Raw genomic sequence first — 27074 nt, 5'->3', positions numbered from 1 at the left:
ACGGGGACTATTTTTAGACTTATCTTGACTGCAAACATAATTACAATCATAAGTGTATTACAGAAATCCAGTGTGTTTGTTTAGCTAAGCCATTAGGCTTTTTGAAGTTTTAAAGTGAAGTCTCCTGCCTGCCTTCCCCCGTGCCATTACAGCCTCAACTACTGTCTCATCTTCAACAAGTCTCTCATGAATCTTTACCAAGCCCTGTTCTTTTTCAGTCTCTCAACCTCCAAGTCCCCTCTCTCTGATTCCCACTCTGTCCCCATGCACATAAATCACTCCATCCCCCCGGCCCGCCAATTCATCACTCAGCTCTTTTGTGATCTCCAGCCCATCAATCTCTCTGATTCTTTTCTCCCATACTCCCCCCCTTTCTCAAGCTGACCTCCACCTCTCTGTTGATTCCATGGTCACTACCTTTAGCTCAAATTCTCCTGCTCAGTTCCTCTTTCAGACTCATCCCACTGACCCTCTGTTCTGGCTCTTCTCTTCCTCATACCACTGAGCACTTGTGGAGAAAAAACAGGAACCACACAGAATTCCTCCACTATAATTTGTTTTCTGCTCATTCAACTTTGCCATATTCTTTATACAAACAGATCTGCTTCTCCACACTGATCACCCAGCTGCTCGTCTCTAAACTTCTACCACACGCACGTGCGCACACACACACACACGCCTGTCCATGATCTTAGCAGTTTTTAAAACAGTTTTGATGTTATCTAGCAAGAACTTCTTTTCCTTACTCCCAGCAGCTTTTTCTTTCCTCACAATCTCATAACTTTGAGCTGTCTCTCCTGCTATCAACTCCCTTCACTTTTACTCTCTCTTCCTAACTCCTCCCCTTCTCTCTTTTTTCTAAATCTTTGTTACACACACTGACCCCTGCTTCTTTCGTTCAACCTTCAAACACAAGTTAGTAGCCCCCATCTCCCAATAAAACCCTCTTTTAACCTCACTTGCCTGCCTCATTACCGCACTGGCTCCCTCCTCCCCTTCACCTCAAAGTTCCTCAAGCACGCCATATCCTCCCACCCACATTTCCTCTTTCCCTGTTCTCTTAATGGATTATGGTCACTGTTTCTATAGCAGACAAAAGCATGATAGACACTTTACTGGATAAGTAAAAGACAAGTACCTGTCCCAGAGAACTTACATGAGTGAGAGCAACAAAGAAAAACATTGGGCTAAAAGATTAAAAAAAAAGAAGGATTACAATGATAGAGTCACATGGTTACCCAAGTAAGACACATCTGAATCCTCTGCAAACTCATTTCTATTTCACAACACTTAAACCACTCTTACTAAGTGCCATCTTCTGACCAGTTCTAAGGGTCTCTTCAGCTTGACGTCCTTCATGGTCCCTCATGTCCAATCTTATCTTTCTTCATCTGTCTGCCACTTTCAAAACAATTGATAACTTCCTCCTTTTCTGCTGTCTTCCTTCCTCAGGGGTTTTCCTCATCCTGTTCTCTCCTTCTCCTACATTTCCAGCTGCTCCTTTTGTGTCACTCTCAGTGACCTTCTCCTTCCATCACTGCTGATGCCCCTCTGTCCTCACTCCCCTCCTCTTTATTTCTGGATGGCCTTACTCTCATGGCAATATCAGTGACCTCATCAAGAGGTAGCTTCATCCAGAGCTCAGTCTAGCAAGAAGATTGCGATATTACTGGGCTTTTGAGGGTAATAGGGTATTGTTGCAAGATGGCCAGTGGAAGAGATGATCGTTCTATTTTGAAAGCATAAATCACAGTTTCAAAAAGCTACACACACTTTACTTACAGGGTCTTTTTAAAAAGTGAATCAAAACTCTGCATAGTTTTTAAAATGTGTTTTGCCCAGGGCCCTGTGGGCTTGTGGCATTGGACAGGGACAATGAAGTGAGCACAGCCAGAGAGATGTGTGCCAACTGCAGCAGCATTTTCCACTCAGTCAGAGAGAGCTGGGATTGTGAACACATGGAACTCTTCTTGCAGCCTTCATGTCCAGTATATTTTACAACACACAGAGCCCTACGTATATGATATGATGTTAAAATTGTAGGGATGAAAGATAATTTCTGAAAGGGAAGAAATTCATAGTAATGCAGAGCTTTATAAATGGCAGGCTTGGTGAAAAAAAAAAAGGGCACTTCGTTCAGGTAAAGCTAATGAGCCCACATTTTGTATAAGAAAAATATGCAACAAGTGATAGTCCATCATGTACAATATTTACTTAAGTATAAAAGGACTAGCTACAGTTGAAAATCTAATTGGCTTTTAATATAACCAGCAACATAGTGTAGTGAAATGCTTCTAAATCTGCTGTGGGATAATGCAGGGACTTGAGAATTAAGACTTAGTGTGGCTTCAGTGCATCGAAAAGCTGGAGATGATTAGGCTAGTATTCAGGTGACAAAACCTGTATGCTTCTGACAAGCTACATGGGCTGTATATTGTGTCGAGAAATGCCACAATTCCATTTTCCTAATTGACTTGTTACATATTATCGCATCAAATCTTACAGATGTGCAGTGGGTCCTTTAGCACACCTAAGATTAGTCACCTGGCGAATGAGATGAAGGGGAAAAAATCGCTTCTGTCAATTATTTCTAAAGGTCACAGAGCTAATGACTAGCTGGGAGGTTAATTAGATTTTGAAAGCCTCTTGATATCAATTAAGACTCTGATCTGTATATTTGTGGTAAATAAGCCCCATAACTATTTAAATCTTCTAAATTTCAGAAAAGAAACAGGACAACTGTTGTAGTGTATGTAATAAGAGTATTTTCTTCTCTTGACATCGTAACAGAATACTGTATACAAACAAACTGTGAAATCTAGATTGGGCCAGATTCAGAGCTGGTGTAAATCATCATACCACCATTGGAATCAGTGAAGCTACACACTGCTGAGGAGCTGGCCCATTAAATATAGAGTAAGCTTGTTAGGCAACAAAAAAAGTTAAAGGGGTCTAAGAAAGCAGTACTTAAATGGAAAGAGCATCGGTTTGGGACTTATGAGACTTGAGTTCTGTTCCCAGCTTTGTAGACAGAGTTCTGGGTGACCTTGGACAAGTTACTTAACTTTCCTGTGCCTCAGTTTCCTCATCTGTAAAATGGAGACATTGAGACTGACGTCCTTTGTGAAATGGTTTGAGATCTAGGCATGAAAAGTGTTATTTATATATATAGTAGTATGAGTGATCCATATTTAGTAGCTTCTGCAGGAAAACGCTGGCCTTAGATGCACACGTGACTCCCACTGACTTCAACAGCTACACTGTGTGCATATCTGAGGACAGAATTTGGCCAAGGGACTTTGTTATTATGATGACTTTAGGAACTTTTTGAATGTTTGGTTCTTGGTTTACGATTATCAACTGTGGGCCAGATGCTGGGAACTAGTATTGCCAGCCCTAAGTGTTAAAAAATCATAAGTCAGTCACCCCACCTCACACACACATTTTAATTCCAAACGTTTTTGACCAAATAAGTTTGAAACATACTTTTTAAAATGAAAGATGATATTCTTCTGTAATCATGGGACTCCAGGAGCTCAGGCTTTAAGAACAATATTAGCTGTCACAAGACTCATGATAAGATCATGAGAGTTAGCAACACTAGTGATGGATTGAGAAGGCTTTCAAAAAGTCTGCCATGTCACCAGTATCCAGACATTAATAAATGGACTTCACTTACTTGGCAACACTGATTTCTGCTCTATGCAAAATGGTTGCTGAACTGAAGGATCAAATCCAGCTGATAATGGCCTTTTGTTCCACCTTCCCCTTCCACACGCACTTTTACGGGATTTTGGCCAGTTAATATGTGCCCTGCATGGACACGTTAATCAAGTCTGAAGCTCACCCATAATCCTCCCCTCCACATTAAACTATTTAGACGCGCTATGAAGATCTCTGCAGCAGGCAAGGGGTGTACAGCCAATCTGTGCCAGGATCTCCACTGACACTCTGCAGCCAAATGAAGGCTTTTTAAGATGCTTTGAGGCCTGCCACAAGGAACAAAAGTAGCCCAGAATTTGGCTTTACACTTTTTTACTTTGAATATATTTCAGATTAATCCAATATGAGGAATACTACAGATAAGGGAAAGTTGCATAATGAGTTGTTTTTCGTAGAAGTGACCAATTCATTATTATGATTTCTCCACAAGTGTTTGGTTTTCATGCAGTATATTTCATAATCTTCAAGGGTCCCAAATGATAGTGAAATACTTCACCTGGTAGATTATTTTTGTATAAAACAGAGAAGGAAAGAGCGAGAGAGAAATGCAAGTGCTATGGATTTGTTAGTGATTCTAAACAGCTTTTTGGTGCAGGCTTAAAAGTGCAACATCTGGAAAGTTGTCTTTAGCCTTTTCTTGGAAGCAGATAGTAACTTGCAGATGAATCCAAATTTGTTAACAGAGACCATCATGTGACAAACAATGCAAGGCTGACATTGGAAAACACTGTTTAAAACATTTTAAAGAGTCCCCTTTTCCTGAAGGTGTTTTTGGTAGGTCTGAAGCAATGACAGCTGCAAGACATGGGCCTGATCCAAAGTTGGTGTAAATTGGAGGTGCTTTCTTGACGTCAGTTGAGCTGTGCTGATTTACACAGGCTAAGGATTTGGCCCTATAATTTTGGCAGATCCCCTTTTATTTTATTTTTATTTTTCCACACACACTAATTGCTTTCAAAATGTTTGAGTTCAGTGTCTCTGTAAATGTTTGGATGTTATTGTTGTAAAAATGCTACGAGAATAGATGTGAAAAATATGTTTGCAATATAAATGTGCTTCAGACTTGATTCATGATTCTCTTCTTATGTAAAACTGGGCCCTAAAATCTGTATTGCAGAGTATTAGTTCTACTTCACAGATGCCTGTTTCTTTCTCCAAAACATGATATATCTGGCTGAGAAGCTGGAAAAATCTTACATGTCTGTGTAACATTCTTATAGCCTAATAGCTCGAGAGTTTTTCTCCCAATCTAGTCACTGGAGAATGTTCTTTGTTTTTGTAGTCACTGTTTCACATAGTAACAGCTTGTTGCATTTTAGTCTGTTTGCCAGAGGGTAGGTTTATTTTTAAATCCCTGAACTCTGAATTTTCTTTATTTTTCCAAGATTGGAAACAGCTGAAATGCCTGGAGTTACAGGTTGAAGGGCCTTCTTTACAATATGAGAAAGGGAAGTTCCATCTTCTCCCACTTTTGTGTTCTTTCTTTCTTTTTCTTTTTCTTTTTTCTTTTTTTTTCTTTTTCCTAACCAGTGTCTCTTAACTGGTAGTTGTCTAAAAATAGAAAACTGCCTAACTAAAAATAGCTTGGCTCTCAGCCTTGCCAAGGAAAATGGAGAGGAATAGGCGTGGAATAGAAGGCTGAGTAATCCAGCTCTATTCATTCAGAGTTCCCTTTGAGAATGCAGGGAATGATAAAGTGCCCTCAAAAAACCACAGGCCTGACTTGCTCTCTTCAGACTCCTAGGTGCCAATAAACATTTTAGCCCAAGGATATATTTTTTCTCATAGATCGTAAACACTTTCTGAAAGACAGGACTTTGTTTCACAGGAGCTGACTTACTGTCGAAAATAGCTGCCTTTCCTAGGGTCCTTTTTTTTTCCTTTCCACAGTGTTTTTAAATATATTTTCTGATGAGCAGTGAGTGTGGTGTCCTGTTAAGAAATGCCATGAAACTTTACGTGTCTAGTAGCCATCCATGAAAAAAACTTGGACATATATCACCACTTGGACATATATCACCAATTGCAGACTTGTGATTGTACCCTCAAAACTTTGCAGATGTCCCTGCGGAGAGAAAATGTCTCCTCTGTGTACAGTAAAAGTAAATGAGTTAGGTAGCTGCTTTATTTAAATAAACAATTAGACTAATGTAGCTGCTATATCTGTGTATTATTTAGGCCCTTATCTTGTAGTTCTTCATTCATCCAATGCTCACAAGTTTGTTTGTTTTTTAACTAACTGAAAAATGTATTGAGAGCTTTGGCAAGGGTTTAGAGAAATTCTATTCTGTTTTGTTCTGTTGAGGTTCTTATAGCATCACTGCAGGATTAGAGTGTGTGAGGCAGCAGTGAACAAATTAGTTAAACTGGGAGAGAGGGCTTAAGGCAGGGATTGGGGTAGGTAACTTAAAACAGTTGGGAATTTTGTTTTTGTTGTGTGGGGTTGTTGGGGGTTTTTTTGTTTTTGTTTTTTAAGGAATCTGAATACCCTGCACAAACACAGCAACAGGGTGTGGAAATGTCAGCACAGTTCACAGGGTTATTTGGGCCTGAGTATTGTTCTGCTCAGTTCCTGTAATGCTGCTAGTGATAAGGCTCTGGAGACAAAGGACGATAATTGATGGAAGGGGACTTAAATCACTGCAAGAAGAATCAAGGTCCTTGTATCTGTGTACATTGACTCTTCTGGTCTCCTTCCTTCTTGTAAAGCATTTTGTCTTCTTGCATGTTGGCCCCCAACTGCTCTTTGTAATGGAGGCAGACCACAAGTGATTCCTTTATGCAGTATACAGGGTATAATTGTGTCTGTGTGGTGTATTAGTAATTACCAAGGCTGAATTCCCATATTGTATCTTTACTGCAAGCATGGAAAAATAGGACACACGACACAGCACAGCCATTTTCAACCTAGATAGTGAGCTACTTATAGCTACATTCCAGAGACAAAGGCTTTTGTGAGCATACCCATTTTTCATTTTCATCATTAAGACATCCCTGTTTTGTAAAATGTAGTTATTTACCTGAACTCTTACCCAGTACTATTAATCAGAAGCCTAGAAACACCATACCTTCTGCTAAGTCACAGCCGTTCTTAATTCAAACTGGTAAACATCCCCCTCCCTCCCAAGACATTTTGTTGTATTTAGATCCTGCACGATGCTTTGTGCTCTCAGTCAATGTGGAGGTGAATAGTTTGACACTGAGCTCCTTGCATAAGCAGCCTCTTCAGACACTTACACATGAGAGTAAAGTTAATGAGTGTGTAAGTCTTTGCAAACACAGGCCCTTCGCCACTACCATATAGTTTTATTAGGTAACCTAACAGATTATTAAATGCTAAATAGTTCTGATATGTGAAATCCACTGCTCAGAATTAATTAAGGGCCTGATTCAATGCCCACTGAAGTCAACAGGGGTCTTTCTATTCAAAAGATTGTGGCTCAAGCTTAAGTGCAGCCATGTCTGTTTTTAAGGAGCCACTTCTGCCAGCTTTTCACACAGTGAGTAGCACCCATAGGCCTCAATCCTGTTAATACTTACAAATTGTGCTTAGCTTTAGGTAGGTCAATAGCCCTATGTGAGACTACTCATATGCATAAAATTAAATGTTTGTCTAGTGTTTGTTTATAGGAGTAGGGCCCTACTCCTCAAGTGTGTGTGATGGTGGCAGAATGCGCTCTAAATAGTTTAGAACATGGCTCACCCTCACATGTCTGCACAGGGAAGTAAGGATTTCCACCTCCCTTGCATGGCTATGTAGGGTTGACCACAGTTGCAGTCCAACTCTTTGGGCAGATGGGTGCTGTATACGAGAGTCTTCCCCTGGCAACGATGGGGCAGAGAGTCTGTGTGAAGAGGAGTAGAGAGTAAGTGGAGCCATGGTTTTGCTGCCTACTTATCCTCCACATGGAGCTACCCCTTCGGGACACATCTATATTGCAATAAGAGACTCGCGGCACACCAGAGGCTGGCCTCAGTCAGCTGACTCAGGCTCGTGGGGCTTGGGCTGTGGGGCTGAAATCACAGTGTAGATGTTTGGGTTTGGGCTCAGGCTGGAGCCCAGGCTCTGGAACCCTGTGAAGGGGTTGGATATCAGAGCCCTTAATGTCTACACTGCAATTTTTAGCCCCTCGGCCTGAGTCCAGCCACTAGCTTGAATCAGTTGATCTGGGCTCTGGGCCAGGTGCTGCAGGGCAGTGTTCAAGTTTTTATTTTGGTGTGGACATACCCTTAAATGCTCAGTCCGGAACACAGTGCCTCTCATTCTGTCCTGCACCAATGCACCTCTACGCCTTTCCTTGCTCTGGGCTGCATGCAAATAACAGTCTCCCCCTGAGACTCCTTCCCACAGTTTTTATGATTGTGGCAAAAGTTCTGCTAAACTTCAAAGTCTGCTGACATTTCTTCTTTGTTACAGTAAATAGATTTCAATTAATTATTTATTTCTATGCTATAAAATGTGCATCCATCCTTTATGTATTATGTAGCTGATATTGATTGGACTCCATTTGCCTCGCATTCAGAGAGGCCTCTAGATGCTTGTGATACGGCGTACATAAAACAAAAATGAAACTAATGTAAGTTTATCAAATTTACAGCCATGTAAAACCTCAAACATGTTTGCTTTGTTATGCCACATTTTTAATAATCATAAGCTCAGTGACCAATTGTGAATTAATGTTTGTGGTAAACAATTAACTATAACTGATGTTTACGTATAAAATATTCATTTTTCTTTGAATAAAAAATACCTTTTGTTAAAAAAGAGGGGCAGGGGGGCCTGCAGTTGAATCAACATTTGCTAGATGTTCTATTTTAGAACCCCAGCCTGATGGGGTCATTTTGTTTTCCATCGTTAGTTTCCATATGATGGTTTTTATATATAGTCAGCAATTAATGAAGAAGTAAATATACTAGTAAAAGAGGTTGTACCATCTTTATTCTGAATGGTTTGTTAATGTCTTTGCACTATAGGGACTGGTGATAAGGGGAAAAATCTTTGATGTATTGGATATGCTTGCATTAAAAAAATCTCAAACCCATTTATTTATATCATCCTGTGTGATCTATAGACAACTATAATTACGTTTTATAGTGCACTGTTATAAAAATGTGCATGCACTTTACTTTGGGTTGTTAAAGTATACGTTTATTTCTTTGATCCAACATTATAGCACACAGACTGTTCAAAGGAAGCAAATTATAGAAGAGTCAATATGAGTATTTTAAACAACACACAGCTGCTATAGATTGACTCAAAAAAGATCAAAATCTTGACAGACAAGCAATTACTAATGGAGTGTGCTGAGTTTAAAATATGTATAGTTTACTACAATAGGATCATGGATATAACGTGATAAAATGTAAAAACGCTCAGTTTATACTTTAACTGTTGTAATCTAAGGTTTGGTTATTACATAGTTCTTGCATGTTCAAACTGATGTAATAAAGTGGCATCTTTATGATTTTGTCTCCAATGGCTATAATAAATATATGCTTTAGCATTTGAATTGTATTTTTGCAGCATATATGAAAAGAGATTTGCTTTCTAAATTTCCTCTTATCCCACATATATGAATATTAACTTTTGAATGATAATTCTCTCAATTACATAGTGAGACTTAGTGTTTTTTATTGATAGAATTGAAAGCATTTTACAAAGGAAAATATTATTTTGTAAATGAAGCAAGTGGGGTGATTTAACCAAAGGCAAGCACAGAACCCAGGTCTTATAAACCTATAAGCCAAGACTTAATCCCCTGGACCATGCTGCTCCATTTTAGGGGCCAGTCCTTCTTTCCTGGCATAAGTCTCTTCCTTGCAGCAAGGGACTTGGGAAGAGGAGGGGGCGTACAGCTCTTTATAGCTGTTAGTTGTTAGCTTAAGCTCTTGGGTGTGTGTCAGACAGACTAAATGCCAATTTAGGAAAGACAGTCCTTGTTTTTTCAGCAAAGCATTGATCCTTTTCCCATGCTGTCGTTCTAAAAATCTCTCCTATTCCAGTGTAGTTCAAAAGAGTTAAAAGGTGTGTTCCTATTTTTCTCTCTCCAGATGTCTCCATTAATAGCTTTCAAATATTGGCAGGTATAGGGGATTCCACCTAATTGGCTTCATTAGCAGAACCCTTGAACTGTCAGGCCCCCTGCAGATAACAAGATGTGACAGTTCTGATTTGAAGTGCATGAGTGGTAAAGAGTTTGCTTTCTGGAAGTAAAATCAGGCTGACAGCGGGACCTATAAAGGATTCGCTACTGGACCTATGATAACTTTTTGCACTGTAACTCAAATGAGGGTAAGATGCACCTGGCTTTGGACTTTAATGAAACACTACCAACCTCTCTGCCCCTCCCACAAATTTCATTTCCATCCAAAAAGTCTAGGATCTGCCCCTCCCCCTCTATTTACAGTCTTCACTTCCCCTTCTCCTGCAGTGGAGACGAAGCAAGTTCGAATGAAAAGTTTCACAGGGAAATGGGCTGCCTGTCTTTCAGTGTGGGGAGGGGCAGCATTAAATAGTTCTCTAACCTGCTCCCTCTGAGTAGGTCCCGAGTCTGCCGCTGCTGCTGCTCTCTTTTCCCAAGTAGGAGTAATAGCATGAAGTTGACCAGGTTCTTGACAGTTTATTTGCTGCCTACAGTCTTCTGCATAACCATAGTGAACGCAACCAAAGTCTTGTTAAAGTTATCCAGCGTCTGCTTAACAAAGCCATGAGCATTAGCAGCACTGTAGCTGTCTTGCTGCAGATTTAGCAAGTCACTATTGCATGAGCCTATGCCCAGCTTGTGCTGAGAATCTGTCCATCTGAGATACTTATATGGCCCACATTTCCATAGTATCTTCCTATCTCACAATCTTTTAAATGTATTCATCCTCACAACACACTTGTGCAGTAGGGAAGTGCTATTATCTATATTTTTAAGAGATGGGGACTGACGGGGGAGGAGGGACCCAGAGGCTAAGGGCTGGGTTCGCTAAAGAATATAGGCATGATAATACTGAGTGTCGCCATGCCTAACTTTTAGACATGTAGAACATCACTGGGATTCACAAAGCCTGATTTGGGCATCGAGGATCCTTATACAACAAGTGGGGAGAGATAGGCACTTTAGAATGGGATTCACAAAAGCCAGCACCTAGGCGGCTCCTTGCCTAAAATAGCCAATGGGAGATCCAGGCTCTGGATTCTCAGCTGCAAACCCTCTTGGAGTTAGGCACCTACCGTGTTTTTTTAAGAAGCTGGAGGGGAGAGGTGGTAACACACTCCTAACTTTTAGCCCAGTGATTCAGGTATTCACCTGGGATGTGGAAGATTCTTTGTTCAAGTCCCTTCTCCAGGGGAGGAGGGGAAAGGGATTGAACAGGGCTGTGCCCCCTCTTACGTGAGAAACCTAACCACTGGACTATGGAATATTCTGAAATAGGGGCTCCCTCAGTCGCATCTGTTGACACTTTTGCGCTGTGGGTTAACTAAGAGTCGTTGGGCCAGAGTGAGAGAGTAAAAATAAGCAGGAGAATGACTCTGTAGACTGGTGAGTAGGGCATCTACCTGGGAGACCCAGGATTCAGTCCCACCTCTCCAATTACTTTTTTAATTATTTAGCCAGAGCGGAACAGGTTCAACAAGAGAGACTTAGGGTCTATCCCGCCCTCAGTCAGAATGTTCCATAGCCCAGTGGGTACTGTACTCACCTGAGAGATGGTAGATCCTGTTCAAATCTCTTATTGCCCACAGGCAGAGGAGGGACTTGAACTAGGATCTCCCACATCCTGCGTGAGTGCCTGAAGCACTGGGATGACAGTTATGAGGGGAGTGAGCTTTGCCTCCTTCTCTCCCTCCCCAGCTGTTTTGCATGAGTTCACGTATGGGGCCAGAGCCAATAAATGGCCTCTCAGCATAAGTACCAGCTCAGGTGCCACAGGAGAGGCAGGCAGAGGAATGCCTATCTTCCACCAGTTCATGCTGAGAGAAGCAGCAGTGTGTACGCAGAGGCAGAAACATAGGCAACAACTTAGTACCAAGTGAGCTTAGGCACTGACAGGATTCAGCAGCAGTTAAATGGGGATTTTGTGAACCCCAATGAGGCCTGATTCTGGGATCAGAAGCACCTAAGTCCTTTTGTGAATCTAGCTCTAAGTGACTTGGCCAAGTTCACAAACAAAATCCATGGCAGATAGAACCCAGGGTTTCTGAGGGCTAGATTAGCCCCTAATCACTAGACCACCTGTCCTTCCAGCTTAGAAGCTTATCATTGTATATATAAGACCTAGAAACAGACAGATTCTGCAGCAGTAGATGGCTCTTGTGTATGAAAGCTTCTGGCCAAGAGGATTTTTCAAAATCTAGCCATGGGTTCTTTCTTTTTGCTGACACATCCCCTTGGAGAGTGGTTATGACCTAGGTGAGAGCAGACTGGCAGTAGCAGTGTGTCTTCTAAAGGAGTCGTGCTGCAGGAGGGGAGTAGTGTGAAGGGGACTGGATCTCTAGGATAACCGAGTAGTCGGAGAGCTGTACCCCATCTCCCTACAGAGGCCAACAACCCCTACTCCCTCCCCACTTAATAAACGTTTAGTTAAGAATCTTTCAAGTTTCAACTTGCAGAGTTTCCAGCTGTATTGCATGTCTCCTGTGGGATTTTCCATGAGAGTGTATGATCTGGCTCATTGGTTGTAATGGAAGCAGTGCTAGTGAGCAGATGAATGCATGTCATGGTCTAGAGACTTTAATAGCTGTTTAAAGATAAGTTCTATTATGTACTAGAAACATTTGTGTGAAGTGTGTTTAATGTACATTATTAAATTAACTGAAAAATCTTAATAGATAATAGATCTTAAAACAGCCATGAAAGTCTCTCTCTTTTCTCAGCCATCTGCTAAATGCTTCCACAGTCAAAAGCTGTGGACCAAATTCTCCCCGCAGGTATGTATATGCACACACTGAAATTAATGGGATATGCTTATGTGTATCCTGAGGTCAGAACTTGACTCTATCAGCAAACTGGCAAGTTAGTGGCTTCATATTTCTTTGGTAACTAAGGCCTGGATTCTGCAAAGAGACCTCCCATATGGATTCTTTTTAGGGGATCAAGCCTTTCATTTGTAACAAATCATTGTTTTAAAAAAATATTGATCTGTACATTTTACAGCTGGGTGAAGCAATTGTACAATTATAAAAATAAATGGCCGTTTTCCTCTGCTTTTGAAAGACACAGCTATTCAGAGGTGTTTGCTGCTTGTCATATCGATAACCTCGTTATTTAATACTCTGTAATTTGATCCACTGTAACATAAATTCGCAAATTCTTCAGAAGAAAAATCTGTTCTAACATTGATACATTCGTTATTTTCATGCAAGACCTCCAAGGAAAACCCAGGTGCTGCAGGAAGTGGTGTTGGTGTCTCAGTGGGTGGCATTTTCACCGCTGAGTCAGTACTGCACCAGTTCCCCAGCACACTGCTACTGGAGGTACTGTCTTTTGGATAAAATGCATAACCAAAATGTTGTAATCATCAAAAATTCCATGGCACTTTTGTTTGCCCCACAGTCTAAGGAAAATTTAATTTCCAGTGATTATAATCTATCCTACAATTTCAGTTATACATCATTTCCTGTCCTGAAAATAGTCGGTTGGTTCTTTCTTACACAGGATTACCATGATATTTCTACCCCAGAGGTGGTTGCATTTTAATGGATGGTGATGCAATCCCTATACATACAATTCTTAGAAGCACTGTAGGATCCTTTGGAATGATAGGTAATACATACATGCAAAATGCAATTCAGAGCATCTATAATTCTTGATGCAAATAAGTTCTCATTCACAAACATTCTTTTTTGAAATATGTGGTTTGGTTTTTCAGATTTTCCCAATATCTTTCATGTGGAATTGCGTATTAAATGTTGCAGTTTATGTCATGAATAACCAGCAGTTGTCTTTGAATGAAATAGTTAACTTTTCTATGGTCATTTATAATTAGGCCTACAAATTTAAGGTATTATACATGTGAAGAGTTAGTAATACAGAAGTAATAGACTTTCTGTTATACTTATGTAAATTTGGAGTAACTTCACTGAGCTCAATACAGTTGCTCCAGATATACCCCCATGTAAATGAGATCAGAATCCAGCCTCACGCTTCCCTCTTCTCCTAATTTAGACACAGGTGAAAATGTTGCGAGGGCTGCTCCAGGTTGAGGTTGAAGAAGGATTATAGACAGAGAGACAGAAAAAGGGGGAGAGGGAGTGTAACAATCAGTGTTTATTTTGTAATGGCCTCATAGTCCATAACAAGGCTGAGCTGATTCTGCTGAACAACTATAATGTTTTGCTTTCCATTCATATATTCTTGCTGTCATTGCAGTAAAACTTAACAAAAATCACAATAGCCTCTTCTATTTCAAATAGGGCTAATCATGGAGAACTCTGCTTCTCATTATAACCACAAACTAGATTAAGTTTACACAAAATTAGGCATTTTTAATGAATTTTTACTTTGAGACCTTTGACAGGTGCTGTATAACAGCTGGTATTACTTAGAATAAGGGTGAAAAGAATAGAAGGCTGAGATTGCACAAGGGCAGTGAGGGGGCAAAGGTAGCTTAAAGCCACCTTCCTGCCTCCCAGTATTCAGAACCTGGCCAGGGGTTTCACTGGTCCCTGGTGTAAAGGGCTATGAGCAATCAAGAATAACCAGAGAGCATAGCTATTCTCCTGGCACATCCGCTATGTCTGGGGCTCTGTGGGAGGCCACAGAGAGCCGTTTGCAAGCTCTGTGCCAACTGGAGAGCCAGCTTATGTTGGGAGTATTCCCCAGGAGAATGGAATGCTGCCTTTTAAGCCCACTTTAGGGCAGTAATGAATTGGAGACTAAGTATTTATCACTACTTTGTTGTGTTAATTTTTGTCACTGAACTGAAGCACATGTAACATAGATCTATGGGCCAAATTCTGGCTGGACATTGTACATAAGGACATGCCAAAAAAAAGGGGGGGGAGAGGTGGGACAGATTTGGAATGTGGGTGTGGAGGTTTTTCTCCCTTATTCTGTCTTCCCCCAAAACTTGCAGAGATGCTCCTCTACAAACCCTGTCGCAGTAGCTGTGAAGAGCTTTCTAAAGTGAAGCTTAGCATTTGGCTGTGTGAGTCTCCAGGTGGACATACTGCGTGCAGTGGTCACTATTCAGTCCTTAAAACACAAATGCCCCCGATTACTCCTTCTCTGCACACTATTCTTGGCACTATATTTTCACAGTGGAGCTGGCTTTGAAAGTGCACTTCATTTTTAGGCAGTGTTTTCAAAATTATGTTTATTTCACTGAAAAAAATTGGTTACTAACATCTAAAAATTAATTGTGTTTGAGATTAAATTGTCAAAGAATACAAATATAAAAAAGCTGAAATATCATTTATATTGGCTGTTGTCAGATTGGTAGCAGTTCAATGAAATGCTGTGATCCAAGTTAAAACAATAGCATAATGATAGCAATAAATCTTTACAGCATAGATTTAATTGCTCCATAGCCTGAATATATACATTCCTTATTTAAAGAATATCCATGTTGTCTGAAAATACATATAGTAGTTTTTATCGCCCCTATATGGCATACTCTGGAAATAGTAAGTTTGGATCTAGTGCTGTATTATGGTAAGTGGAACCTGGTTTTTGTTTGTTTGTTTTGAGAACGGAGACTTAAAAAAAAAAGTCTTGTCCGATGTGGATCTAGATTTGGACAAAAAATTGAAATGTATTGAGAGCTGGTATACTAGGGGAGCATATACACAAAGTGTAACAGTTATATTTTTATACCCTTTACCCAGATAAGAGCTGAAAATCGTGACAATATTACAAGTACAAAAAGCAGACCACTGAAATACAGGAAGATTAGCAGCCCCAATCAGCAGAGACACGACAGAAAAAGCCATCTATGGCCATGTTGCAGCACAGGCAGTTGCGATTGGCTGTTGTCATTTGGCCTTTGCCAAATTAGACAACAGGTGCAGAGTCGCTGACAGGTGTGGATATCTAGGATGAGTAAAATTGCTGATGGCTAGTGATGTAGCCTCGTGTCAGATTGTAAACTGCTGAGCTCTGACAGAGTGAGAAGCCAACTTGCATGTTTTCAGATCACTTGGTGTGCTCTCACTCTCCCTCCCTCCCTCTCACATTCTCTTTCTCCAGTTTCAGTGGCCCCAGATGAATTCCTGGGTGACTAAACTCAGACCCTAGCAGAACCCAAGGATGTTATTATCTGTGTGTTCTGTCAAAGCCTGGGAAATGTGATCTTGTCAATTGAGAGTTAGTGTAAGAATTCTGAGCCAATTGCCTGGTAAATTTTTTTACAACCTTTTATTGTATGGCAAGAGCTCAGCTTGAAAGCTCAAATTAAACTTGAAGGATGAGGAAATATGTTCCTTAAAATCTCAGGAATAATTCAGATTTAAAATTGATATAAAAATAATTTACAAATATAATAATTGAGAATAGAAACATTTTGGATGCACTATGAAATAAACATGAACTTTGTTTGTCTATGCATAGTGTATATGGACATGATTTAGCGGAAATAATATAAAGGTTTATGACAATCTCCTCATGTGGTCTGTTTTTGTTTGCTTGTTGGATAATCCAGAAAGATACATGGTTGAGGTTTGTTAAGATGAGATCCATGAATCTGATATATCTGTTTTCTATTTTTTTCATAAGCCCAAAATTGCTCTGCTTAATTTAAACCAATACCAAATTTAAAAAGTGTTTTACGAGTGAATGAAATTGAACAATGAGGAGTGGATTGTGTCTGGCCCCTGCTCAAGTGTACAGGGCACAAGGAGCCTTCCCTATGATGCATCCCCCCATAGAAAGGCCACAATATACAATAGCAGTCCCTGCATGCAGGATGCAGAGCAGACTGCTCCCTCCGAGGGCTCCCAGAGGCACAAATTTTCCCGAAGAGAGCAAGGAGGAGGCAGCCTTCTATGACAGACAGACAGACCTTTCTGACTCAAAGTAGGGCAGACACACTGGAAGCAGTGGTGGAGCTAATAAGGGCAGCAGGGTGGGCAACTGCCCCCACCCCCTTCCAGCAGCCTTTAGATGTGTGGCATCATTACAAGCATATTATGCAATTGGCAAGAGGAGGTGTATGACATGAATTTTCACACAGGGCTGGAGAGCGAGTCAATCCCTTAAACGATCCATGCTCCATGTCACAACACCACTCACTCAAGCTTGATCCAGTTTCCCTGATTCATAACAGAAGGATGGTCAGGCCAAATCGGGTTGGCTCTTCAACCCATGTACTAGGTCACAATGCCCAAAGTGGGGAGCCAGGCCCAGGCCTGCGGGACAGGAACCACCACTGCTGGGGAAATGCAGGGCAAGCTTGCTCTCCAGTCTACCACCCCCTGTTACAAGGTGTAGCTCTACCATCAACTGGAATGAGTAAGCTGCACTGTCCTAAGAGTGTAGATTCCCCTGCACTCCATGGACCTGGATGAGGATTTGTTTCCTAGAACAAAGACCCTTCCGGAGTTCCCCTGGGCCTTTGTGACTCTTCATCACCCACAACATGGGCCAGTGACTAAATTATATAGCCTGGCCCAGGAAAATAAAATAATTCTGCCGTGCCTGTGATGTGTCAAAACACCATGCTTCATTTTGGTTGGATAGCCCTTGTTTATTTGATTGGCACATTACAAGAACCTGAATAGAATAGAACAGGGTCCACATTACATTACAACATGTAGAAATCCCCTGCCCTGAGGAGCTAACAATCCAATGTGCATGTTGACCTGACGGCAGTTGGTAGTTCAAAAGCCAAGAGGAACAGATACTATTGGCAAGGTTCACCATATTATTTGGTTCCACAAAAAGTGTGATTAAAATAGGTATGCGGAGGAGGAGGGGGTAATCACTTGGCACACGGAAGTGGGAGGCAGTTCCAAGCGTAGGTGGTTGGTGTATTGCTATGAAAAGAATGCTCGTATGCATTAGTTTAAAAGAAGAGGACAGAGGATGTATGTAAAAGACTAGACAATGGTTTGTCTTTGTCACGTAGGTGAAAATAACATAAAGTGAAAATTTAATGTGTGGTTATTGAAATACAGCTATATTTGCAAAAATCATATGGTATCAAAAATTTCATCAACATGTATATGAGCAAGAGGACTGAGTGAAGGCTGACTTCACTATACATTTCCTAACTTTAATGCTTCTGTTGCAATAGATGTTCCGATGAATCTAGCACATGGTTTAAATATGTGTGTGTTGTTCTTTCCAGGGCCTCCATAAATGTAATTGGCCTTTTTGAAATGGCTGTTTCAATAGGACAGTTCAAAATATGAAAGCATTACAACTGATTACGGTCTACCTCTGCAAGTAGAGTACATAGCCATTAGGAGCAGAAGGGGGTTCCAACTACTTGTTGCTGATAGCTGGAAGGTTTCCCATAGCCACATACTGGAAAGGGAGGGAAAATGGAGAGCACTCAGGTTGTTGTTTTTTCTGACAGCTCAATGTAATTTACCAGAATGACAACTGGATGGGTAGTCCTGGTTGGTAATGGGAGTATCAGATAAGGAACACTGTGGGGGGCTCCTTCCAGAATCTATCACAGGATTGGGAATGAGTGGGTTGTAAGTTTGACCATTCAGGGAGTCTTGCTTATATGAGGGTTTAAGTCCTTACACAGAAAGAGTCCATAATGGGAGCACTGCAAGCCATCAGAAGCAGCTTTCTTGTGGCTATGGACCTCTAGTAGCCCTATCAGCCAGAGCTCCAGCCTAACGGGATAGGTTGCAATCCTGTCTAGTTCTTTCACATCACAGGACAGGATTTAGCCCTTTATAAAAAACTAAAGTTTAATTTGTGGGGACTAGAGGCCAGAAGAGTTTGATGATCTTTGTCCAACCCATTATACAAATATGTGTGCGTCAGTGAGCATGGGTGAGAATTTATGGCCACCACTTTTCAGTCAGTTGTGGTGGATACTACAACCTTCATGCACTGTGCCTCCTTTCAAATGTTAATGTTTTTTCTAAATGTTTTTTATTTTATATTATGAAAAAATTGAAATTACCATATTAGGCTGGAATCCACTCCCTTGGCAAAGACTGGTGAAAGACTCTCTATGCCAGTGACCCCACTTTTCCCTTACCCGCTGTATTTTTGCATTTGGAGTAGGCGATGGGAAGGAAGTAGAGTATTTCTACTCACCATGAACATGAGCACCATGCCAGCTTTGAGTAAACCAGCATGAAGAGGGCATTGAGGGTGAGTTGGCGAGGGGACACTAGTCTGAGCACACATTCGATCACAGGAAGCCCCACAACAGGGGCACAGAGAGGTAGTGAACATTTTTCTAGCTGGGGAGGACTGGATTATAGTCCCAAAGCCTGCTTGTGTGTTAAGGGTGGAATCTTGTCCCACCCCTTGCACAAAGAACCTGATCCCAAGTCCCTTGAAGTCAATGGGAATCTTTTCATGACTTATGTGGGCTTTGAATCAGGCCCGAAATCTGGTCATTTAGGCTTTGTGCAATGTGCATAGAGAGCTGAATTTCACATTTGGTGCAAAAAATTCTATCCTAAGATCCTTATAGTGGATCTCGTCACTAGTACATTGCACATTATAGAGAATTCCTGTTTTATATGACAAGCAGAGTCAAGACTCACTATTCCACTCAGAAAGGAGAATTTCACCCTTAATGTCTCTAGTTATTTATATTAAACACAGCAAACAACAAACATTTCAGTTTTTAGTCAGTCCTTTGCCTTGCCATTGGCATGGCTCAGCTTCTTGTCAATGATAAGTTGCTAGTTTGATAGAGCTGGAAATGGCTGTAGGTCTCTGCTAAAGTACAACAAGACCTTCTAAGACTGGGATATAATTATTATGAGAACCAAAATATAAAATTATGATCAAGTCTAGTAGCTGAGGGAAATACAAAAGGCAATAATGCACCAGGTCACTGCCATAGTCAAAAAGACCTAGGGGATTCTGACTATTTCAGCTGGACACAGAGCTCAAGTAAGATGAAGGCACTCTAAGAAACCAAAGAAAACAGTTGTATCTGCAGTAAGCTGACTCTCCTGATCACATGGGTCAAGCTCAGCCAATTAGCGACATGCGAATGCCAGGTGCCTCTCCTTCTCCCTCTCCCCCTCCCCCAAAGAACAGGCTTAAACGCAAAATGCACCACAAGTAGCTGCCTGGTAATGTTTGTGGGTATCCAAATGGAAGACTTTTGAAAACCTTTTGCTCTAGGGACTGTTGAAGCAAAATCTGAGCAAACCTATGAAGGTTGGTTTTGTGTATTCTTGCTTTTGCAGTTCACATGGGTCTGGTTCTGAAATATTTTCAATTTAATCTGGCAAGAGACTCTTCCCTTATGATCATCCAGGTCGACCAATTAACAAAAAATATTTGAGGCAAGGCGTTCATGCTAAATTGTTAGTTGCTGACTCGGTTGTGTAATTTTTGATGGTTTTTGTCACCATTACTTAGCTCATTGATGATGTTCAGAGTTATGAAGGTTGCTGGAGCTGCTGAACCTTAAACTCATATGTTTTGACTTTTCAGTCAGCATCTGTTTTAACAGTGTATTTCCCTGTATATTAAATTTCAACACTTCATATCAGTAGCACTGTAATTAGAGTCAACAAAAAGCAAACACAATGCCTAGTAGCTCAATCAGAGTAGCATAAGGAATGTCCTCTTCCCCTTTGTCCTATCAAGAGTAAGGAGTGGCAGGGCACCATTAGTGTCATCCTTTATGTAAAATTCAAATCAAGGATTTAATTTAAATGCTCTTCCTTCTTCTGTCAAGAGCATAGATTTTTAAATCTGTGTGCAAAGTTTGTGTTTCTTCCTTCTGTTCCTTTTTGGAGTTGGGGTGTGGGGAGGGAAACATTGCAATACTCCAATTTAAATGTATTCTTGTTTTGATGTCTCTAGTTATACATTTGAAATCCATAAATAGGTTATGTGTTGAAACTAATTGCACATTGAACATCTTAAACATGATCAGTTACAGTGTGAAGTATGTATTGTAGCACAAGACACTTTATCAGATTGCTTACTCCCATAGTTTATTGACTGATTCTGATTTCAGAAGGAAGAGGTCAGAATGGTCGCCCGTTTGCCACTGGCAAGGGGGGCCCTTTAGCGTTGACCTGGCAGATCTGTATTCACTTTCTTTGCCTAATGTTAAATGTAGCAGTCTCCAACCACGGCGCAGTTTGCAGCACTGTAACACCCCTGAATCTCTCTTGCAGCCTGTGTCAAGGTTTGAACTTTCCAAATTATGTATTTCAGACATTGAGAAAGAAAGGACTTAATGGCTGTGACAGTCCAGACCCCGATGCAGACGATTCAGTAGGTCACAGCCCTGAGTCTGAGGACAAGTACAGGAAACTTAATGAAGATATTGATCTAATGATCAGCAGGCAAAGATTGTGTGTAAGTACTCTGAGCTCCTTTCATTTTTTTTTTACTTTTTGATATTTCTCTGAACCTGGCAGGCGTTGAACAAGAAAGAAAACAAAGGCTGTGAAAGCCCCGATCCTGACTCCTCTTACGCTCTCACCCCACGCACTGAAGAAAAATACAAAAAAATTAATGAAGAATTTGATAATATGATCAAGAGCCATAAAATACCTGTAAGTACCAAAGGTTAGATGGCTGTCTGCTGATTGCTGCAGTAACATACCTTAACCCTTTCAGTTCTGAATTCTTATTGAGAGCATTTAAGCTAGAAACAGGCTTTAATGGCCCTCCCATAGAATCAAATAGAAAAAAATCACAAACATCTTTTTTCTCTTGAATTCTCTTCATTTGACACATAGTCAAAACCTCCTATAGGTGAAACCTACGGAAGGAAGTGAAATATACATATATACATTATATTCACTTGATTTACAGAACTGTTTACCACACCACTTGCCCAAATTATATCTAGAAAATAACAATGGAAATCTTTCTTTGTGGATAGGCTAACAAACCCACAGAATACTTTCTGTGGTGATATAGAAAAAATGATGTAGAACTGAAATTCTTTTATATATAGTAGCTAATGCATTTTGTACATGTCACTTCAGTTCTTAAGCCTCAATGCTAAATTCAGTTACAGCACTGAAGGGTTACAGCTAATTGCTCGCTGCAGAGAAACAGCCTGCATGAGAGCCTAATGGTAGGACTCAGACATGTTTGTGTGCTGGGGTGATTTTACAGCTTTATCAGAGGATTTGCTTTGACCTCATCAGCATTTCTTTTAATGCTTTAACATGAGCTAAATTTTGTTTTAACCAAGTCAAAATTTCTAACAATCAGTCAGATGCCTTGCCAGATACGTAAGAGAAATAACTCTGCATGTGCTATTTTGTTTGTACACACATACAGAAAAAAAGTAAGTATTGTAACTGTTTAATAACTTTACATTTGTGATACAAACTGACAAAAGCTCCGAAATCCTTGATTAAATCCAACACACCTTGTATAGGAAAGAGAAGCAAGCTATATAAACAGAATAAAAGAGTATTTATCTTCATGTACAGCCACGTTTTTAGCCAGTTTCAAGCAAGCATCTGAATTTGCACGTTAGTGTTTGCACATTCTGTTGATTGCACCTCCAGAAGTGAGCATGCAGCCATCTTGCATATGCAAAACCTAAATGTGTACATGCAAATTGGAAGGCTGGATACAAAGAGCTTTTTATGTCCCTCAAAGCATAGGCCTCTTTTGCAGTCAGAACAATCCGTTGCATATGCAAAAGCTGATGTCCAAACTGGAGAGACGTTTGTCCTTAAGAATTTTCTGATTCTTCTTTCACAACTTAAATATTGTTTCAGTTGGAAACAATTCTTGGATAAAGAATTTTTCATATGAGTTAAGGAAAACTTGAATGAGCTGTTCTGGTGTCTCTGGTAAAACCATGTTTTGGCAAATCTTTGGAATAGCTTTAAATTGGACAAGTATTCATTTAGAACACATTGTTAAAAATGCTTAACATGTGTATGCAACATTTAATTGAATACATATACACTTATATTTCCTTCCCTCCTCCCCCACCTTCCTACTTCCTCTCCTCTGTCTAATTCTATTTGTCAGCAAGAGAGCTTTGAAATTGCCACCATGATTTTGCTAAAAGACTTGACACAGATCTTTTTGGTAAAGTGATGGCTTTATTGAGTCAGTTATTAACTCAGATCTCTAGTCCTTTACCTGGTAAAAATCCTGCCCACTGCAGTTCCTTTCCACTTTCAGATGATGGATACTGGTTGATCAAATCCCCAGGTGACAGAGGCCTTGATCAAATGGGATTTGATTCCAGAAACCAAAATCCCTCAAGTAATTCATTCCTCATGTACAGAACTGAGTTTCACATGCTCCTCGAGAGGCTGTGAGCTCATGTGCCACTTGGTTTTGTTATTCCAAAGCACCATATCTCTGTAACTGTTTAAAGTTTTGCAATCCTAAAAAATTCACTCTTGACTGGGCATCGATCCTGGCAGCTTTTTAACTCTTTACAAGAGTAGGCAACAGTGACCAAGAGAAATCCTCACTAGCGCAGGTAAAAACACAGGACGAAATTTTCTCACAAAAGTGTCACAAAAACGTTGTCTATTTTTTTCATCAAAATTCAAAACGCTGAAGAAAAATTTTACCACCAGCTCTCCTCCTGCATTATAGTCCCAGCTCTGCCATTGACTATTTCTTTGGCTCAACTTCTTTCTACTGTAGTTTCCTAAACTGCGTATTGGATATAATATAACTTACATACCTCCCAAAGATGTTGAGGGGTGCAGTTTATTAGTTTTTGTGAAATGGCTTTGAGATGCTCTGAGGAAAGGCACTGTAGAATCGCAGGTGTTACCATGATTATGTATATGGCAGGATTCTGACATGCCCTGATGTGGATGCTCAGGAGAAAGATCCTCAAGGTGTCCCACTCCTCCAGTGCACACACTACACAAAGATCTGACACAGTTGCAGTCCTACAAGCCCAAGGATGGCTCCCTCTATGCAAACGAGGGACACTCCCTCTCCACAAATGGCTCAATTCTCACCCTCCACACTGGTCTGCAGAGCAGGACCAGCATGCAGGAGATATATCCTTTGAAACAAAATAGCAGCAGACAGTCTCCCTTTGTGCAGTGGGAAGCGCCATCCCTCCCAGTGAAAGCCAATGTCTAATAGGCCTGATGGAGTTCACAGCTAATCCATAACAGAGATTTGTAAATATAAGGCCAGATCTTCGGGTGGTGTAAATCAGCATAGTTCCAGTGAATTCAGTGGAGCTTCAGAAATTTCTATCAGCTGAAGAAGTGGCCTACAAAAGGCAGGCAGGAAGGTGGGAAAAGGAGCAAAACTGGGGGAGGAGGGGTGGAAAGGGGAGTGAAAACAAATCAAACCATTTAATCATGGCTTAGAAAAATGTAAGGCAAAGGTTAGGCCTGCTCCTGGACTTGTAATTAAACAAAAATACTGCAGATGAAAAGAAACTTTGCTTTTCTTCTTAATGAAAAAGGCCAATAATATTTCCACAGAATATTTCAGTGATGCGTATTTATATGATTCTAAAACATCTGATGATAATTATATATTTATTTGTAGTTATTAGAAGAGTGCTGAAAGCATATGGGACAGAAATAGTCCACTAGAAAGCATCTATGAATCTCTCTCTCTGAATGTATGTAGTGGTAAGTCCTGGTTGAAATTGGCAAAAAACTTTAGCAAAATTTAGCACAAGAAATTGTGACCATAATTTCTAGCTCAATGTTGTGTGATTTCACCCATTTGAAATTTCACATCAACTTAACACGCAATTTGATTATGGAAAGAAGACCGGGCAAAGTTGAGCAATATGTAAAAGTCACCCACATGTTTGAAGTATATCAGATGCACAGATGCACATCAGTTAAGGCTGAACTAATGATACCATGGAATGTTCTAACCCTTGTTTCACCACCAGAAGTGGTGTGGGGATCTGTACCAGGTCCTGCACAGCCCAGCCGAGAAAATTTGTGTCTGTAAACAGAAGTTCTAGGCAGCCAGAACCAGAGAATCAAATTTGCAGCAGGTTGTTATTGGTTCTGCAGTGTAATATTATACAGCCAGCCTTGATGCCCAGGAGGACCCCACAGTTTACCCAACTCATTACTGATTTTTATGTCCCATATATTTTGACTGCAGAAGGAATAAAACAAAATTCCAGCATTAACATAGCCAAACTGCATATAAAAGCACCGAGTAAACAACCTAACCATAGCCAAACTGCATGCAAAGTGTGCTCTAAACTAGCCCTACAGTATCCAAACTACATAAAAGCATGCGAAGCCAGCTGCAATATGTACATCCAGTAATGAGGGATATGAATTCTGTAGGTCATCTAAGAATGCCTTTAGAGAAGGACAAAAGAGGACCTAATAATTGCTTTGGCAGTGCTCATATGTTTCGGTGATAATTAGTCTGTACAGTAGTATAGTAGCAGTAGTAAAAGCAGCAGTCAGGATCGGGGACCCATTGTGCAGAACAGAGACAATCCCTGGCTTGAGGGGCTTGCAGTCTAAAGACACAAATGGACAAAGAGCAGGAGATGAGGATACAAGCAAATTAATCTGGTGAAGAATTGGCACGGTGTTGTTAGTCATATTTTTAGTTGGATGCTTATTTTAATTGAGAGCAGAGGTAGGGATTAAGGAGGTAGGAAAGGAAAAAAGGGGAAGAGGAATGAACACTGCTCATTAGCTGTGTAGCCATGATCAGCAGCTTGGGCTTTGTCTGCATCATAGCAAAGGTGAAGCAGACAGGATCATTCTGCATACTCAGTGGGCAAAATTCTGAACTGCGGGAGAGCACATGTAAGCCCCTAAGTGTTGCTTGGACCCAACAGAGCTAGAGAAGTGGGCAGATTGAGCCTGGAGGGGAATTGCCACACCTCCTAAACATGCTGCCAGGATAGGGGGCTCCTAGTCAACTCATTAGCAGTAGGCTGGAAGTGTAGCTAATGGATCCACCTTGACATGGATTCGTGGGCCAAAACATTTTGGAAAGACAGCAGCCATCAATGCAACACATGGCTGAAATATCTGTGGAAGAGAGGCTAATCTTGCAGCCTAATGGCCTGCCTCTGTGCTGTGGAGGGTAGATTCCATCCTAGGGAGTTCCCCTCCCAAACTGCTGTTATTTGGACTTTGTGCCAGGAGGGATGAATTTCACCCATTGTGTTTCTAAACATATCTACCTACTCATATACTGTTTTGAATTACCTACTATTTATGTGTTTCCAAGAAATCGGGCCTACAGTCATAACACACTCTGAGAAGCTAATCTGTGTTGTGTGTGTTGTAAACTTTCTTTTGCAGGAAAAATTATACATGTAGGCAAAGTTTTGGTTATTAACATAACAATTCAGGTTAGGGTGCTGCACACAGAAAGCACCTTGTCTCTAAATGTGATGCAGAGCACTCTAATGGTATTTATCCGTTATAGTTTTCAGTATGTATTTATTTGTTTTATCTTTTTTATTTATGAAATACAAGCTATCTAGTACAATTCAGGGGCCAGATACAGAATGTAAACATACAGTTTTGCTTCTTGTTCACTAAAAATAGCAGAAGGATATTCCTCAAAATAGTTCTCTCTTCCACACAGACTTAAACCACCTCCTTGAACAAACTCTTCAGAAAATTGACCGTTAGGGAAACAGACTTCAGCTCTGTTGTAGCAAAGGGCAAGTTAGTTCCAGAGTCAAGGGCTCCCCACTGAGAATGCCCTGCCAGCTGGCCCTAGACACTTAATCTGGGGTCAGTTAGCTCGAGTACCCCAGCTGCGCTCAGCTGTCATGGCAGCATGAGGAGACAGAGGCAGTCTTTTTAAAGCCAGGACCCTAGCCACAGACCATGTTAGAGAACAAAATTAACACCTTGAATTATACCTGGAGTCTGGAGGTACTCATGTCACATGTCCTTTGCATCTTGCCCTGAACTGAAATCTTGCTGTGTGCTATTATTCACTTGCTGCATTTCAGTGGTAAGTAAAATGATTCCTGTATATTTAGGCCTGAATTATACTTCCCCTGAGAGGTGAGACAAGGGAAAGGGAGCGTAAGGCAGCCATAATTTGACTGCTGCTCTAGTACACAAAGCAGGGCATTGAGCTAGCACTGCCTGCAGAACTGAATAGCCAGCCCCAGAGGATGTATTTATGGGTGGGACATGGACAAGGCTATGTATCCCCTGTCCAGCACAACTGGATTGTTGCACTATGGACATCTCTCATCACAATGACTCCAGGTCCCAGGTGTGTATTACCAGCCCCAAGCATTCCAAGATCTTGAGTCAGACCCCCTTCCCCCCC

At 40.8% G+C, this 27074-nt stretch overlaps 1 protein-coding gene across 5 annotated transcripts in view; it reads left to right on the top strand.

Moving 5' to 3' along the window:
* Positions 1–27074, top strand: part of MEF2C (myocyte enhancer factor 2C) — a 137275-nt gene that overhangs the window by 71708 nt on the left and 38493 nt on the right. For all 5 annotated transcript variants that reach the window (XM_077817176.1, XM_077817177.1, XM_077817178.1 and 2 more), the window contains one exon: positions 21033–21176. In XM_077817176.1, the coding sequence (XP_077673302.1) occupies positions 21033–21176 (144 nt within the window). The remainder of the gene's footprint in view (positions 1–21032; positions 21177–27074) is intronic.

The sequence above is a fragment of the Eretmochelys imbricata genome, chromosome 5, assembly GCF_965152235.1.
Source record: "Eretmochelys imbricata isolate rEreImb1 chromosome 5, rEreImb1.hap1, whole genome shotgun sequence".
Lineage (NCBI taxonomy): Eukaryota > Metazoa > Chordata > Testudines > Cheloniidae > Eretmochelys > Eretmochelys imbricata.
This window is presented reverse-complemented; position numbering and strand designations above follow the sequence as displayed.